This window comes from Herpailurus yagouaroundi, unplaced genomic scaffold (assembly GCF_014898765.1).
Source record: "Herpailurus yagouaroundi ecotype Mexico unplaced genomic scaffold, PumYag 29, whole genome shotgun sequence".
NCBI lineage: Eukaryota > Metazoa > Chordata > Mammalia > Carnivora > Felidae > Herpailurus > Herpailurus yagouaroundi.
Window position 1 is genome coordinate 28,613,063 of NW_024412377.1, and position 12,280 is coordinate 28,625,342.

At 39.9% G+C, this 12,280-nt stretch overlaps 1 protein-coding gene across 3 annotated transcripts in view; it reads left to right on the forward strand.

The window, feature by feature from the left end:
- Positions 1-11,962, forward strand: part of SKP2 (S-phase kinase associated protein 2) — a 33,015-nt gene extending 21,053 nt beyond the window's left edge. Inside the window, exons 8-11 of one of the 3 annotated variants that reach the window (XR_005796883.1) lie at positions 4,905-4,956; positions 5,125-5,232; positions 10,011-10,599; positions 11,764-11,851. Coding sequence is in view for 2 of the 3 variants with exons in the window: in XM_040495402.1 (XP_040351336.1) it covers positions 4,905-4,956; positions 5,125-5,232; positions 10,011-10,224 (374 nt within the window). In the remaining variant the exon portion in view is untranslated. Of the gene's footprint in view, positions 1-4,904; positions 4,957-5,124; positions 5,233-10,010; positions 11,486-11,763 lie in introns of those variants that run through there. The other 2 variants (XM_040495415.1, XM_040495402.1) reach the window with 2 other exon arrangements.
- The last annotated feature ends 318 nt before the right edge of the window (positions 11,963-12,280 follow it).

The window sequence follows — 12,280 nt, forward strand, 5'->3', positions numbered from 1 at the left end:
TGTTCATCTGTTTTGTCTCTTAAAGTCCTCATATGAGTGAAGTCATATGACTTTTGTCTTTCTCTGACTAATTTCACTTAGCATAATACTCCTCCAGTTCCATCCACGTAGTTGCAAATGGCAAGATTTCATTCTGTTTTGATTGCCGAGTAATCCTCCATTGTATTTATATACCACATCTTCTTTATCCATTCATCCATCGATGGACATTTGGGCTCTTTCCATACTTTGGCTATTGTTGCTAGTGCTGCTATAAACATGGGGGTGCATGTGTCCCTTTGAAACAGCACACCTGTATCCCGTGGGTAAATGCCTAGTAGTGCAATTGCTGGGTCGTAGGGTAGTTCTATTTTTAGTTTTTTGAGGAACCTCCATACTGTTTTCCGGAGTGGCTGCACCAGCTTGCATTCCCAAGGGGATTATTTTTTTTAGGCATCTGTAAAAGCAGCAGAGTATTTTTCTTATGACTCTCCTATACACACGATACTTGTGTTTTACATTTTTCTCCTTTAAATACTGTTTTAAATCTGATTACAGTATTATACCTTCTCAAAAATACAGAAAATATGGAAAAACAGCAAGAAAAACAAATCATCAGCAATCTCACTAACAGCAAGAGCTGCTTTTTTTCCTGCATAAAAGTGTTTTTTAAATTGGGACATAGTGCATGAAATACTTTAGAAAACCCTTTTATTCCCTCCAGATAATCCCATTTTTAGTAGCTCTCCTACATCATTGTCAGCGGCTGTGTGATATTCCATCAAATAGATAAAGAATGATTTATATTGATTGAATAATAATTCCTTCACTTGATCTCCTTGTAATGGACTTTTAGAGTCTTTCCAGTTTTTTCCTTTTATAAACAACCTTGTCATGAACATAAACAGACCTTTGAGTGCATTTCTAAGGGTGGGGTCTTAAAAGTGGAATTGCTGAGTCAAGGATTAGGCTCTGTTCTTCAGTTCTGGGTAGTTCTTGCCAAATTGCCTCCCAAGGATTTTAAACTCCCACCAGTGAGCAGCCTCTTCACATTGAATCTCACCACTAGTTCTCTGCTCATCCCTAAGACAAGAAAAGGCAGTGCCTCATATCTGAATTTGCTGTTTCTTTATTGAGAGTCTTTCTGAATGAACGAGGTTCTAGCTGCAAGGTTGAGGGACTCTGCTATAGGCAAGCTGCTGTTAATTTGTCCCAAGTTTGGCTTAAAACACTTCTCTTGTTCCTCCAGAAAAGAATAGAGAGCCTGTTTACCAAGGTTTGGCAAGAATAATGGGTAATAAAATCGTGCTTGCTAGACACATTCAGGGCAAGGACAAAGACCTAGAGTTTAAGTTGAAGTATGTGTTTTCTTAATTATATAGTGGGAATCAGATTTTTTTAAATATCTTTAACAGTGGCACACACTGCTTCACTATTTAGAAGATAATATAAATGTTATTTTAGCTCCCAGACTGGTGCCAGTCTGCCCGGGTTCAACTTCCTGCTCTGCCATTTACTTTGTGGTCGTGAGCAAGTTGCTAAACTTTCCTGTTCCTCAGTTTCCTCATGAGTAAAATGGAGGGAGTGGTAGTGAAGCCTGTCTCTTAGAGTTGCAGTTAAGAATAAATGGTTTAATCTCACATAGCATGTTAACGCTAGTGAGAGCACAATAATTGTTGGCTGTTACACCCCCACCGACCTCCCCATGGGGCAGTAGGGGCTGACCGAGGTCTTGGAGGACCCAGCTCTTGGTCTTGGATGTGCCCTTGACTTCTCTAGATGAAATCGCTCTCCCCTAAAATGATGGGTTAGATTTGGGGATTTGTAAGATGCCTTCTGGCTCAGGCAGAGCTCCGGTTAGTGGTGAAATGAAGGGGATCGTGTGTAGAGGGAATCTATACTCGTAAGCAGTGACTACTATTTACTAACCCTTTCTGCTGAGGGATGGCCAGGGCTTAAGTGAGGGCTGGAGACCAACCAGTTTTACCACCCCCCCCCCCCAAGGTTTTGTTCTTTCCTGGGTGGCATCAAAATAACATGGTATCTGATTTTGAGTTTTGTTGATGGCTGGTTGGCTGGCTAGGTGGTGGGTCACTCAAAATTGTACTGTGCGCTTCTTCGTTTTTTAGTCACTCATTAAACAAATGTTTATTGAGCACCTACGATGCACAAAGCCCTGTTCCAGACTTGGGAGCTGTGGCCTTGAACCAAACTGATGAAGTCACCCCTGTACAGCTTATGTTCTGGTGGGGGAGGCAGGCAACCAACAGATGACTAAATGTGATGAAAGGAGATGAGATGGAGGGAGAAAGAATGGAGCAGAGTGACCAGGCAGAGCACAGGCCAGAGGGGCTTATTTTCAAATGGAATGGCCAAAGAGGGCCTCTTGGAGGAAGTGATGCTTGAACAAAGGCCTGAGTGAAAGGCATGAGCTGTATAGATAAGTGAGGAAAGAACATTCTAGAACTGAGGACCAGCAAGTGCAAAGGCCTTATATGGGAGGCAGTGTGTGAGAGGGAGCAAGGAGGACAGTGATAGGAGGTAAGGTAGCCCAGGGTTCTCTAAGCCGAGGCAGAAGCTTTGTTCGGAATTTTCCTGAGTGAGATGGGAAGCCGTTGTAGCATTTTGAGCAGGGAATGATGTGATATGATCTGACTCACCTTTAAAAGTCTTCTTCCAGTGCCATGTTGAGAAAAGGCTGTAAGAGCCTCGGGTGGTGACTTTGGAGGTGGTAAGAAATGATCAGATGGTAAAAAGCCAACAGAACAGGCTTCGGTAACAGACTGGATGTGGGATGTGAGAAAACAGTTGAGTGTGACTTGGGGTTCCGGCCTAAGCAGCTGGATGGGTGGCTTGAGTACCTTCTCAGAGATGGAAAAGACTTAGGGAAGGGGCAGATTTAGAGAAGAAATGAAGTTTTGCTTTTAGGCATGACTTTGAGATGCCTGTCACCTATCACAGTGGGTGTGTTGAGGAGACAGCTTAAAATGCAAGTCTAGGGGCGCCTGGGTTGCTCAGTCAGTTAAGCGTCCGACTTCGGCTCAGGCCACGATCTCGCGGTCTGTGAGTTCGAGCCCCGCGTCGGGCTCTGGGCTGATGGCTCAGAGCCTGGAGCCTACTTCCGATTCTGTGTCTCCCCGTCTCTCTGCCCCTCCCCCGTTCGTGCTCTGTCTCTCTCTCTGTCTCAAAAATAAATAAACGTTAAAAAAAATTTAAAAAAAAAATTAAATGCAAGTCTAGGTTTAGGTTGCAGGGGAGGGACTGGGGCTGATGGCAGCCCCATGTTTTCCTTCCCACAGGAAATGAAGCTGGTTTTAAAAATAAATAACATCTACTGATTCATTTTCTGATTGCAAAGTAGCACATGTGACTTTCTTCCAAATTCTGCAAAGGTACCTGTGATTCCGCCAACCTTGTGTATATTTCCTTCTGGCCTTCCCCTGCTACACCCACTGGTTTTGTTTTCACTATACAGTATATCTTTAGTATTTTTTCATGTCATTAAGTGTTATTTAAAAGCTTTTGAAGGGGCACCTGGGGGGCTCAGTCCGTTAAGTGCCCAACTTCGGCTCAGGTCATGATCTCACAGTTCATGAGTTCGAGCTCCGCATCTGGCTCTTTGCTTTCAGCACAGAGCCTGCTTCAGATCCTCTGTCTCGTACTCTCTCTGCCCCTCCCCTGCTCTCTCTCCCCCTCTTTCTCTCAAAAATAAATAAACATTAAAAAAATAAATAAAAGCTTTTGAATAACCGTCATTGGCATTGTGTTCCACAGAATGGAGGGAGGTTAATGGATTAAAATAATTGGGGGAAGGGTTAGTATAGCTATGCTAAAATGAATGTCTTCGTGCACACCTAATTGTTTTTCTAAAATTGGAATTACTAAGCCAAAGTGCCGAGTGTATAATGCTCAGAACACACACACACACACACACACACACACACACACACACACAGAATCTGCTTATCCTAAGAAAAATCCGTTTGCTCCCCTGAATGGCTGCAGGAAATTAAATATCCACTTGCAGTATGTGTGAGATCTGCTTAATTGTATTTCATCAATTCTGGGTATTATGATAGAATTTTTTTTTTCATTTGATGGCTAAAAAGCAATATTTCAATTTTATTTTGCTTTTCTTATTCCATTTATACCTGTTTTGCCAAGTATCTCTTCATATTCTTCACCCATTTTCTATATTTAGCTTTCTCTTCTCTTTATATAAGACCATTAACTGTCTATTGCATGTATGTTGAAAACATTTGCAGTTTTCTGACACTTCTTTAATTCTGTTTGTGTTTTGTGTTGCTTTAACATGGTAGAGTTAAAATTTTTATGTAGCAAATTGTCAGTGTTTCCTTTGTGTGTTCTTTTGTGTTTGGAAAAGCCTTACCTATCCCAAGATCCAGTGAAAGAAAATACTCATATTTTTGCATTTAGGACTTGTTAATATGTACGGAATTTATTTGGAAATATTATTTGAGTTGGAGAAATAAGTCTTTTTCTGCCTGTGGTAGCAATATCATTTTTTAAAAATAATCCATGATTTCCCCTATTGATTTTAAGTGCTACCTTTATAATACGTTGTTTGTTTATATATGGTGGTGTTTGTTTTTGCTTTTTGCTATTATGAATGGGATTTTTGTTTGTTTTCTTCCCCAGCCAGTTTTTGCACATACATAGATAAGCTATGGATTGTTGTTAACCTGTTGTGTTACATAGTTCTCCTACTATTTTCAGTTGATTCTCTTGGGTTTTCTGGGTTCAAAAATCTTACATGCCAAGATGATGACTTTGTGTTTTGTGTCTAATGGAGTGACTAATTGCATTGTCCCAAAGTTTTATTAGCACAATGTTAAAGATAGTGTTAATGGCAGATACCCTTGTGGTGTTCCTCATTTAATCGTGCCCATCATTTTTTCCCCTAGATGTCTCTACCTTAGTTGGAAGATGCCCCAATCTTGTCCACCTAGACTTAAGGTATTTTTTTTGTTTATTTCTTTTCAAACAAAAATTGAAAAGTCATGACTGATCATTGAAGGAGGAAAGCATCTTAACATGTTGAAGGAACCAAACGGTCAGCTAATTCTGTCTTCTCCATCTGAATTGATGGATAGGTTGGGAATTTTTTCTTCTGCTCTGTTACAGTGATAGTGTCATGCTGAAGAATGACTGCTTTCCAGAATTTTACCAGCTCAGCTACCTCCAACATCTGTCACTCAGCCGATGCTATGATATCATACCTGAAACTTTACTGTAAGTATTTTCATTGTCTAAAACTAGAAGACAGGGAGCAAAGGAGATGCCACTTGGGATTAATATCTGTTATTGTAAGTAGCAGATGTTTAAAACTTGGCATCAATATTAGTGGGCCACAAATAGGTTAGGGAAGACCAGCAAAATAGAAAACCCAAGGCAAAATTTTTTGTTTAAAATATCTAGAAAAGTTGAGTTGATTGGGATAGTTTGCTAAACATTTATTATTTACCTAGAAGCAGGTTTAGATATTACAATACTGTACTAGTATCTGGAAGATTTACAAAAGGAGAAGACAGTTTTTACCTCTGGGGAGCTCACAGTAATAACTGGGAGGCAGATCAGTGGAGGCGTCCCCCCCCACCCCATATTTTTCAAGTCAACCCCAGTTGACTGTGAGAGGCTCCCTCTGGCCTTGGAGGAAAGTTGTGTAATCTTCTAGTGATGGCTGTTCTGGACGGTAGTCAGGGAATGGGAAGAATGGCAGAATGTAAATGGTAAATATCAGAAGAGTCTAATGCTGTCTTGGAATAGGGGGAGATTGAAGTCCAGAAGAGAAAAATGTCTTAACCCAAAGCTGTAAAGTAAGTTAATGACTGAGCCGGGTCTAGGTCCTAGGTTTTCTGGACGGATGAAAATAGTCTATATCTAATCCGGTAGCTCTTAGGAGGGTTAATTTTGTACCTGCTCAGCAACTTCCACAAAAATTTGCACAAAGGAAAAAGAAGTCTGATCTTTCTTTTGGAAAGTGCTATGCTCAAGTCATCCCAGGAATAATATTATTTATTTGTTTGTTTTTAAAAAGTTTCCTTTCTTTTATCCCCAAAGGGCTGGAAGATCCTTCCTCATGTAGAATGTAAATGCATAGCAATTTCATTGAAAACCACAAGAAGTCAGTATCTTGAATTTGGTCAGGTGCCCTTCTTTCTTATTCCAGCCAGTATGCCCTGAAAGAGGCTGCTGACCTCCTGTATGTAGCTCACTATCCAGATGAAGGTAATTTAGCCTCTGGCGCCTACCAAAGAAAGGTGGTGAATTTGAACAAAGAATTTATGTAGTCTTTGAATGATTGGTTTGAATCTTCTAAGTTGGTTTTAAGAATTAATAAATCAGATACTTCAGGTATCTGAAGGTAAATTCAGGTTAACTAGTAGAATTAGAGAGTCCAGTTGTTCTATTTTTTTTTTTTTTCAACGTTTATTTATTTTTGGGACAGAGAGAGACAGAGCATGAACGGGGGAGGGGCAGAGAGAGAGGGAGACACAGGATCGGAAACAGGCTCCAGGCTCCGAGCCATCAGCCCAGAGCCCGACGCGGGGCTCGAACTCACGGACCCCGAGATCGTGACCTGGCTGAAGTCGGACGCTTAACCGACTGCGCCACCCAGGCGCCCCAGTTGTTCTATTTTTAATTAATCGCTTTAATTAATCTTGGGGCTCAGGGTCTCTGCTGGTATCTCATTTGAAAAAGCACTGCCTAACAGGGATGCTAGGATTTACATCCGTGGCTCTGAGAGGTAGAGTGTAAATTCATATCCATGGAACTGTTACTGAAATCTCCTGCCCTTTCTAGTATCCCAGACTCCTAGGAGCCTCTAGCATCTACCTAGAAAGGCATTTCAGTCTTCCGTCTTTCCTGTCCTTGCCCTCTGGGCTTCAGCCTCATTGCCTGGGCAGCCCCCTGGGGATCAGTGTGTTTTGGTTGCTTTTCTCAAGAGAATCTATCCAGATGTCTCACTTTCGTTCTTTCTCTCCAGAAAAAGAAGCTAAGCAGGTAATCCCCAGATGTTGTTTTTTGTTTTTTTGTTTTTTTGTTTTTTCTTGAGCAGAGGCTAAGGGAAGGCTGTGAGCTCTCACAGTTTAGTATTTTTATCCAGTAGGATAGTAACACTTCCATGGTGTAATACCTGCAGGCAGTATGACTTGATGCTTAAGCGTACAGACCTCAGGTCACAACAGACTTAGGTTTGAACCTTCACTGCCTTCTTGTGACTTGTCTAAATCTTACCTTGAAATGAGAGAAATAAGGGCATCAGGAGTTTAATTTACAAATCAGACCACCAAAAGAGTAACACAGAGAGAAAAGATGCTGTGCTTGAACTTTAAGGTAAAAGAGGATGTTTCTTCAGGCATTATGTAAATAATACGTACACTGATTTACCTTCTGAACCCATTAAGATTAGTTTGCTTGTACCCTATCCTTAGGAGTTTTTCAAGATAAAATGTTATTCTCTCTAGTTCCATGCTGGCAGCTGATGTATTTGAAATTCATAGTAAGAATTCTAGGATCCTCAGTAGTAATTTTGAGAAAGCCGTTTACGCTAAAGAACTTTTATTTCTTATCTCCAAAGTGGGAAAATAAAATTTGAATGGCTTTCTTCTGTAATGATAGTGCTTTAGAGTACTTGGGTAATCGGATTTTTCTTCCCCAGGATATGTCCGCGTTGTGTCTATTTTCTTACGCCTTTATCGATCTTATTCCATGTGTCTGAACTCTCTTCTGATTGTTCTGTATTTCTCATTCTAGTAAGAAAGCCAAGCTGGAGGTAGCAAACTGATCTGGCATTAGGAGAGACTAAATAAAAAGTCTGTTGTAGGGAGAATTCCTAGTTAGGCATTTACTAAATTTTATAAGGAAAACAGGATCGTGTAGTGGAGGTGAGGTATGAACGTGTGAGGGGGTCTGTAAATATCTTCTGTTTCCTGAGATTCAGCAAAGATACTAAAGACATTACCAGTGTCCGTTTATGCTTCCTAAATTAGAAGTCATTGCTCTTCAGAGACTTATTCCTATTCACCAGCCTTCAGTTGCTTTTCAATCTAGAAAGATGCTTAGAAATTTGTTCTGCTGTGTTGTAGATGATACATGTACGAAGGGGCTTTCAGTGTTTTTTTATTTTTGTGGTCTCGTTAAAAGTGTAAAGACTTTCTGGTTTTTTGACTTGGGTTGGTCCGTTGTCCACCATCCCATCAAAGGCAGCTCCCTCCTTTTTCAGCTGGGACACCTGAGTGTCTTCTGAGAATCTGCTGTCATGTCCTTCCTCGCCGAGCGTCCTTCCCAGCGCTGTTGCAAGAACATTTCCTCTTCTGCCATCCGCTGTACCTCCTTTCCTTGCTCCCACCTCTAGGTTCTGCTTCTGACACCGTCCACTATAGAATGACTTACAGTTTGTCTAATTTGGATATCGCAGCACCTGAATTTTCATCACAAAGTTCTCAAATACTCAGATTTCACGTAAGAGGGACTTAAGGTTGGGGCAGAATTGCTGTCATCTTAAGCAATGACGAGTATAAACATCTATGAATTGTGATCTTTCTTTGCACTTCTGTCTCTATGGTCCCAGAGGTTAGTTTACTTCAAGAACAGCAGTTTGTTCTTCCTGATTTTCCATGGTGTCTGTTGTAACCTCCAGATCTTATTGGCCTTTTATGAACACCAAGCATATTTATTTTATTTAGATAGTACTCGTATTTTCTAAAGTGCCCTTCGTCTTTATTCAGCTAACATGTATTGAACGTCTATGGTGTTTACTACACTTTGTTGAATGTAGAATAAATACATTTAGAGGGTTAGTGGGGTGACTGGGAGAACAGGTTGAACGTGGAAAAGTCCTAAGGCCAGCTGAACAGTTTGAGTTCCGTAAACAAGAGGGCAGCATCAAAGGCTGTGGAGCAGGTGAGTGGGAGGGGTGACATAATCTGAGCTAGGCTCTAGGAAGATGCCTTGGGCACTGGTATATAGAGTAGGCTGGAAGGAAGAAAGATTGGAGGCAAGGTGACAATTACTGTGAGGAAAGTTTGGTTTTTTAGTAGTTACCAGCAAAATGAAAATATAAAGGATGCTTCTAACTCTAGGCCACTGATGTGTTCATTGATCTGCAGTGGGATTTTGTTGATATTCCAAACTAAATATTCCCTTTCCTAAGACTTTGTACTGTGTGTCCCAACCTGGAGCAAATACAGATCAGAGAGATGAATTTCTAAGCACATAGATCTGGGTTAAGAAGAAAGAATCATTACCTAAAGTATTTACTTTGGAGAAATAGGCTCCCTTTTTTGTGGACCAGAATTTCACTGTTGACAGAGTTGAATTTCACTTAATGGGAAATACCTGAGAAGAGGATTGGCCTATATGTGACCAAAACCAAACCAAAACAACAGCAAAAATGGTAATGTGTGGAGAAGTCAGATGGCTCTTGCCTCTCGTAGAAAAGGTGTGATTGATTATTTCTTTTTTTCTGTCTGCACCCAACTATATAACCCCGTCTAAAAGATCTTAGTGAAGTCACTGTTAGGTTTTATCACAGGTGATGGACTTATTAAGAAGTTACCTTAACTTCTGCTGCTGATCTTTTGAGAGGAAGAGTCCAGTTCAACTAAAGGTCAAGTCCATATTTTGAAATTACATGTAACTTGTGGTGATTCTTTACCATCACTACCTTCTAGCTTCTCACAACACAGTAAGGCCTTTTGTTTTAAATCGAGAATGGAGAGAGGCAGCAAATATGGTTGGGTTTTAAAGAAACCTCAGAGTTTTTAGGTTGGGAGAAATTTAACAAAATGCGCTGCGTGTGTCCTAAGGCTGTGTTGTCTTGAGCCTCAGTCTGTGCTTTCTGGTTTGATTCACCTTTGCTGTTTTCTCAAATCCTTGATTGCGAATTATGTTTTCAGTTTGTGTTTTATAGAATATGATACACATTGTAAAAATTGGGTCATGTAACCCTAGTGGATCTGTTACCATAGATACTGCTACTCTGAAAGGTTTCTCTTCCTTTCCAGTGAACTTGGAGAAATTCCCACACTAAAAACACTACAAGTTTTTGGAATCGTGCCAGACGGTACCCTTCAACTGTTAAAAGAAGCCCTTCCTCATCTACAGATTAATACTTCCCATTTCACCACCATTGCCAGGCCGACCACTGGCAACAAAAAGAACCAGGAGATATGGGGCATCAAATGCCGGCTGACACTGCAAAAGCCCAGTTGTCTATGAAGTATTTTTTGCAGGATGGTGTCTCCTCTTTTCTTTGGAACGGGGAAAATAGGCAGGAAGCCCGCTTGCTGGAGCACTCAGCTATTGTTATTCTTGGTTTTCCCTTTGCCTTCATTCTGCAAGTATATTAGACAACCATTGAGAGAAAACTATGAAGTTTTGCTTTTTCTAAGTAACTATAAAAGCTTCCGTCACTGCTTCTGTGCCTTTAAAAGCCTAAGTTTTAGGCCTTTTGAAATTTTAGGAGAACCGGTAATTTCAAGAGACCTTAAACAGCAAGATTTGAGCCACCTCTTCCAAGTGCCCTTCTTATTCAATCTATTTAGAATCCAGTAAAAGAGTCACCACCAGCAAATCATTTTCACAGTCTATATGGTAACTTTCTTCTATTTAACTTTTCAGTATTGCTTTATGAGACATAGATTGGTAGAAGAATAAGCTATTTGTATTGTGAGTGGAACAAAAGAATCATAGGATGGATAGTAGCATTTGTGGTAATCTCTTCTGGAGACAGAAAAATATGCATTTCAACTTTGCCTTTAGATTTGAAGCTAGGTTCATGGAAACAAATAGCCCTGGGCAATTCACCTTGAAACCTAAATTTTAAAAAACAGCTAACCAACCAGAGGTAAAGAATTGGTATGGACTTGGAAGGCTCAAGAGGCAACTTTCTATGACGAGGTAATCTGAAGTACCCTCTAATGCACGTTACTGAAGTTTCCTTCGTGGACTTTGCTCCCAGAATTCTGTATTAGCTGAGGAAACAGAACTGTGGTCTTCTAACTTTGCGAACAAATCATGTTAAGTGGGTTCTTTAGCTTTTAAAATGGCTCACTTTGTTTTAGAAAGGTGGTGGTAACCAGTCTTTGTTCTCGAAATTTTGGACAGAATGCCAAACTGAAGTTGCCTGCCATTTTCCTTTATTGCCAAGGCTCTTAAAGTTATTTTTATATTACTCTGGAATCAAGTATTTTAAATTGCCTTTAAAACAAAATTGTCTCCCACAATAATTGTTTGAAAGCCATTGTTTTATAAAGTCACTGGACCTAGAGTCCTGTGAGAAGAACTGCATGCTCGTTCACTCAGAAAGACACGCCAGAAGTAGGTATGTGTTCCGTGCAGTTTCAAAGCAGTAAGACAGCTTGAACCTATATAAAAGTTAAAACTCAGGTGTGGAACCTTTTGATAGGAACAGTGATTTTTTTTTTTTTTTAATGGTGTCTAGAAGAAAAATTATTAAATTATAAAAAAAAAAACAAAAAAAAAAAAAAACGACACAAAACACTAACTTCCTATTTACACTGATGACCTTCCCTGATGTTCAAAATGGAACAAAAAAAGCCAAAACCCGTCATTTCTAATTAACGTTGTTTTCAAATCAGGTTTTTCGAATGTTAGAAACAACGATGCGAAGTGCCCTTACCTGCTCAGACCTAAGGACGAACATTTTACAGTGGTGTTATACAAGAAATGATTATGTTTTGATTTTGTACTGGTTAAAAAAGTGCTAAATTTACTACATGAAATTATTGTTTACAGATTAGTGACAAGGGCTGATGATAGGATCCAGATGGGCTGTGATTTCCAGATGCCCTCAGACACACAGTACTTCCAGACTCAAGTCCAGCCATAAGCTATTTTGCTAACATGTCAGAGTAATCTGTATTTTTGTATGTGATTTCTACTTTTATAGACTTGTTTTAAAATAAAACACATTTTTATAAAAATGAGTACTTCAGCTAACTTGTATTCCTTTTTTCTTTCTTTCTTTTTTTTTTTTTAAGTCCGGTGGTTGAAATTAGAAAGCATTTGGTGTGGTGTGCCCTTGATCCTGGCCCTCTAGTTAAGGCCCTACAAAATGAGCCCTAAAATGATCCTCTTTGTTCCATCCACTTCATCTGCTTATTATCAAATTAAAATGATAGTTTATAAGGCTTTCGGAGAAGGTGCTAAATACAGGCTTTTTCTTTACAGTGCTTCTAAAATGGTAACATTTCTAAAACATTTGCAGTTCAGGTGATGAGTGTGATAGTCAGGTACTATCAGTGAAAGGCAG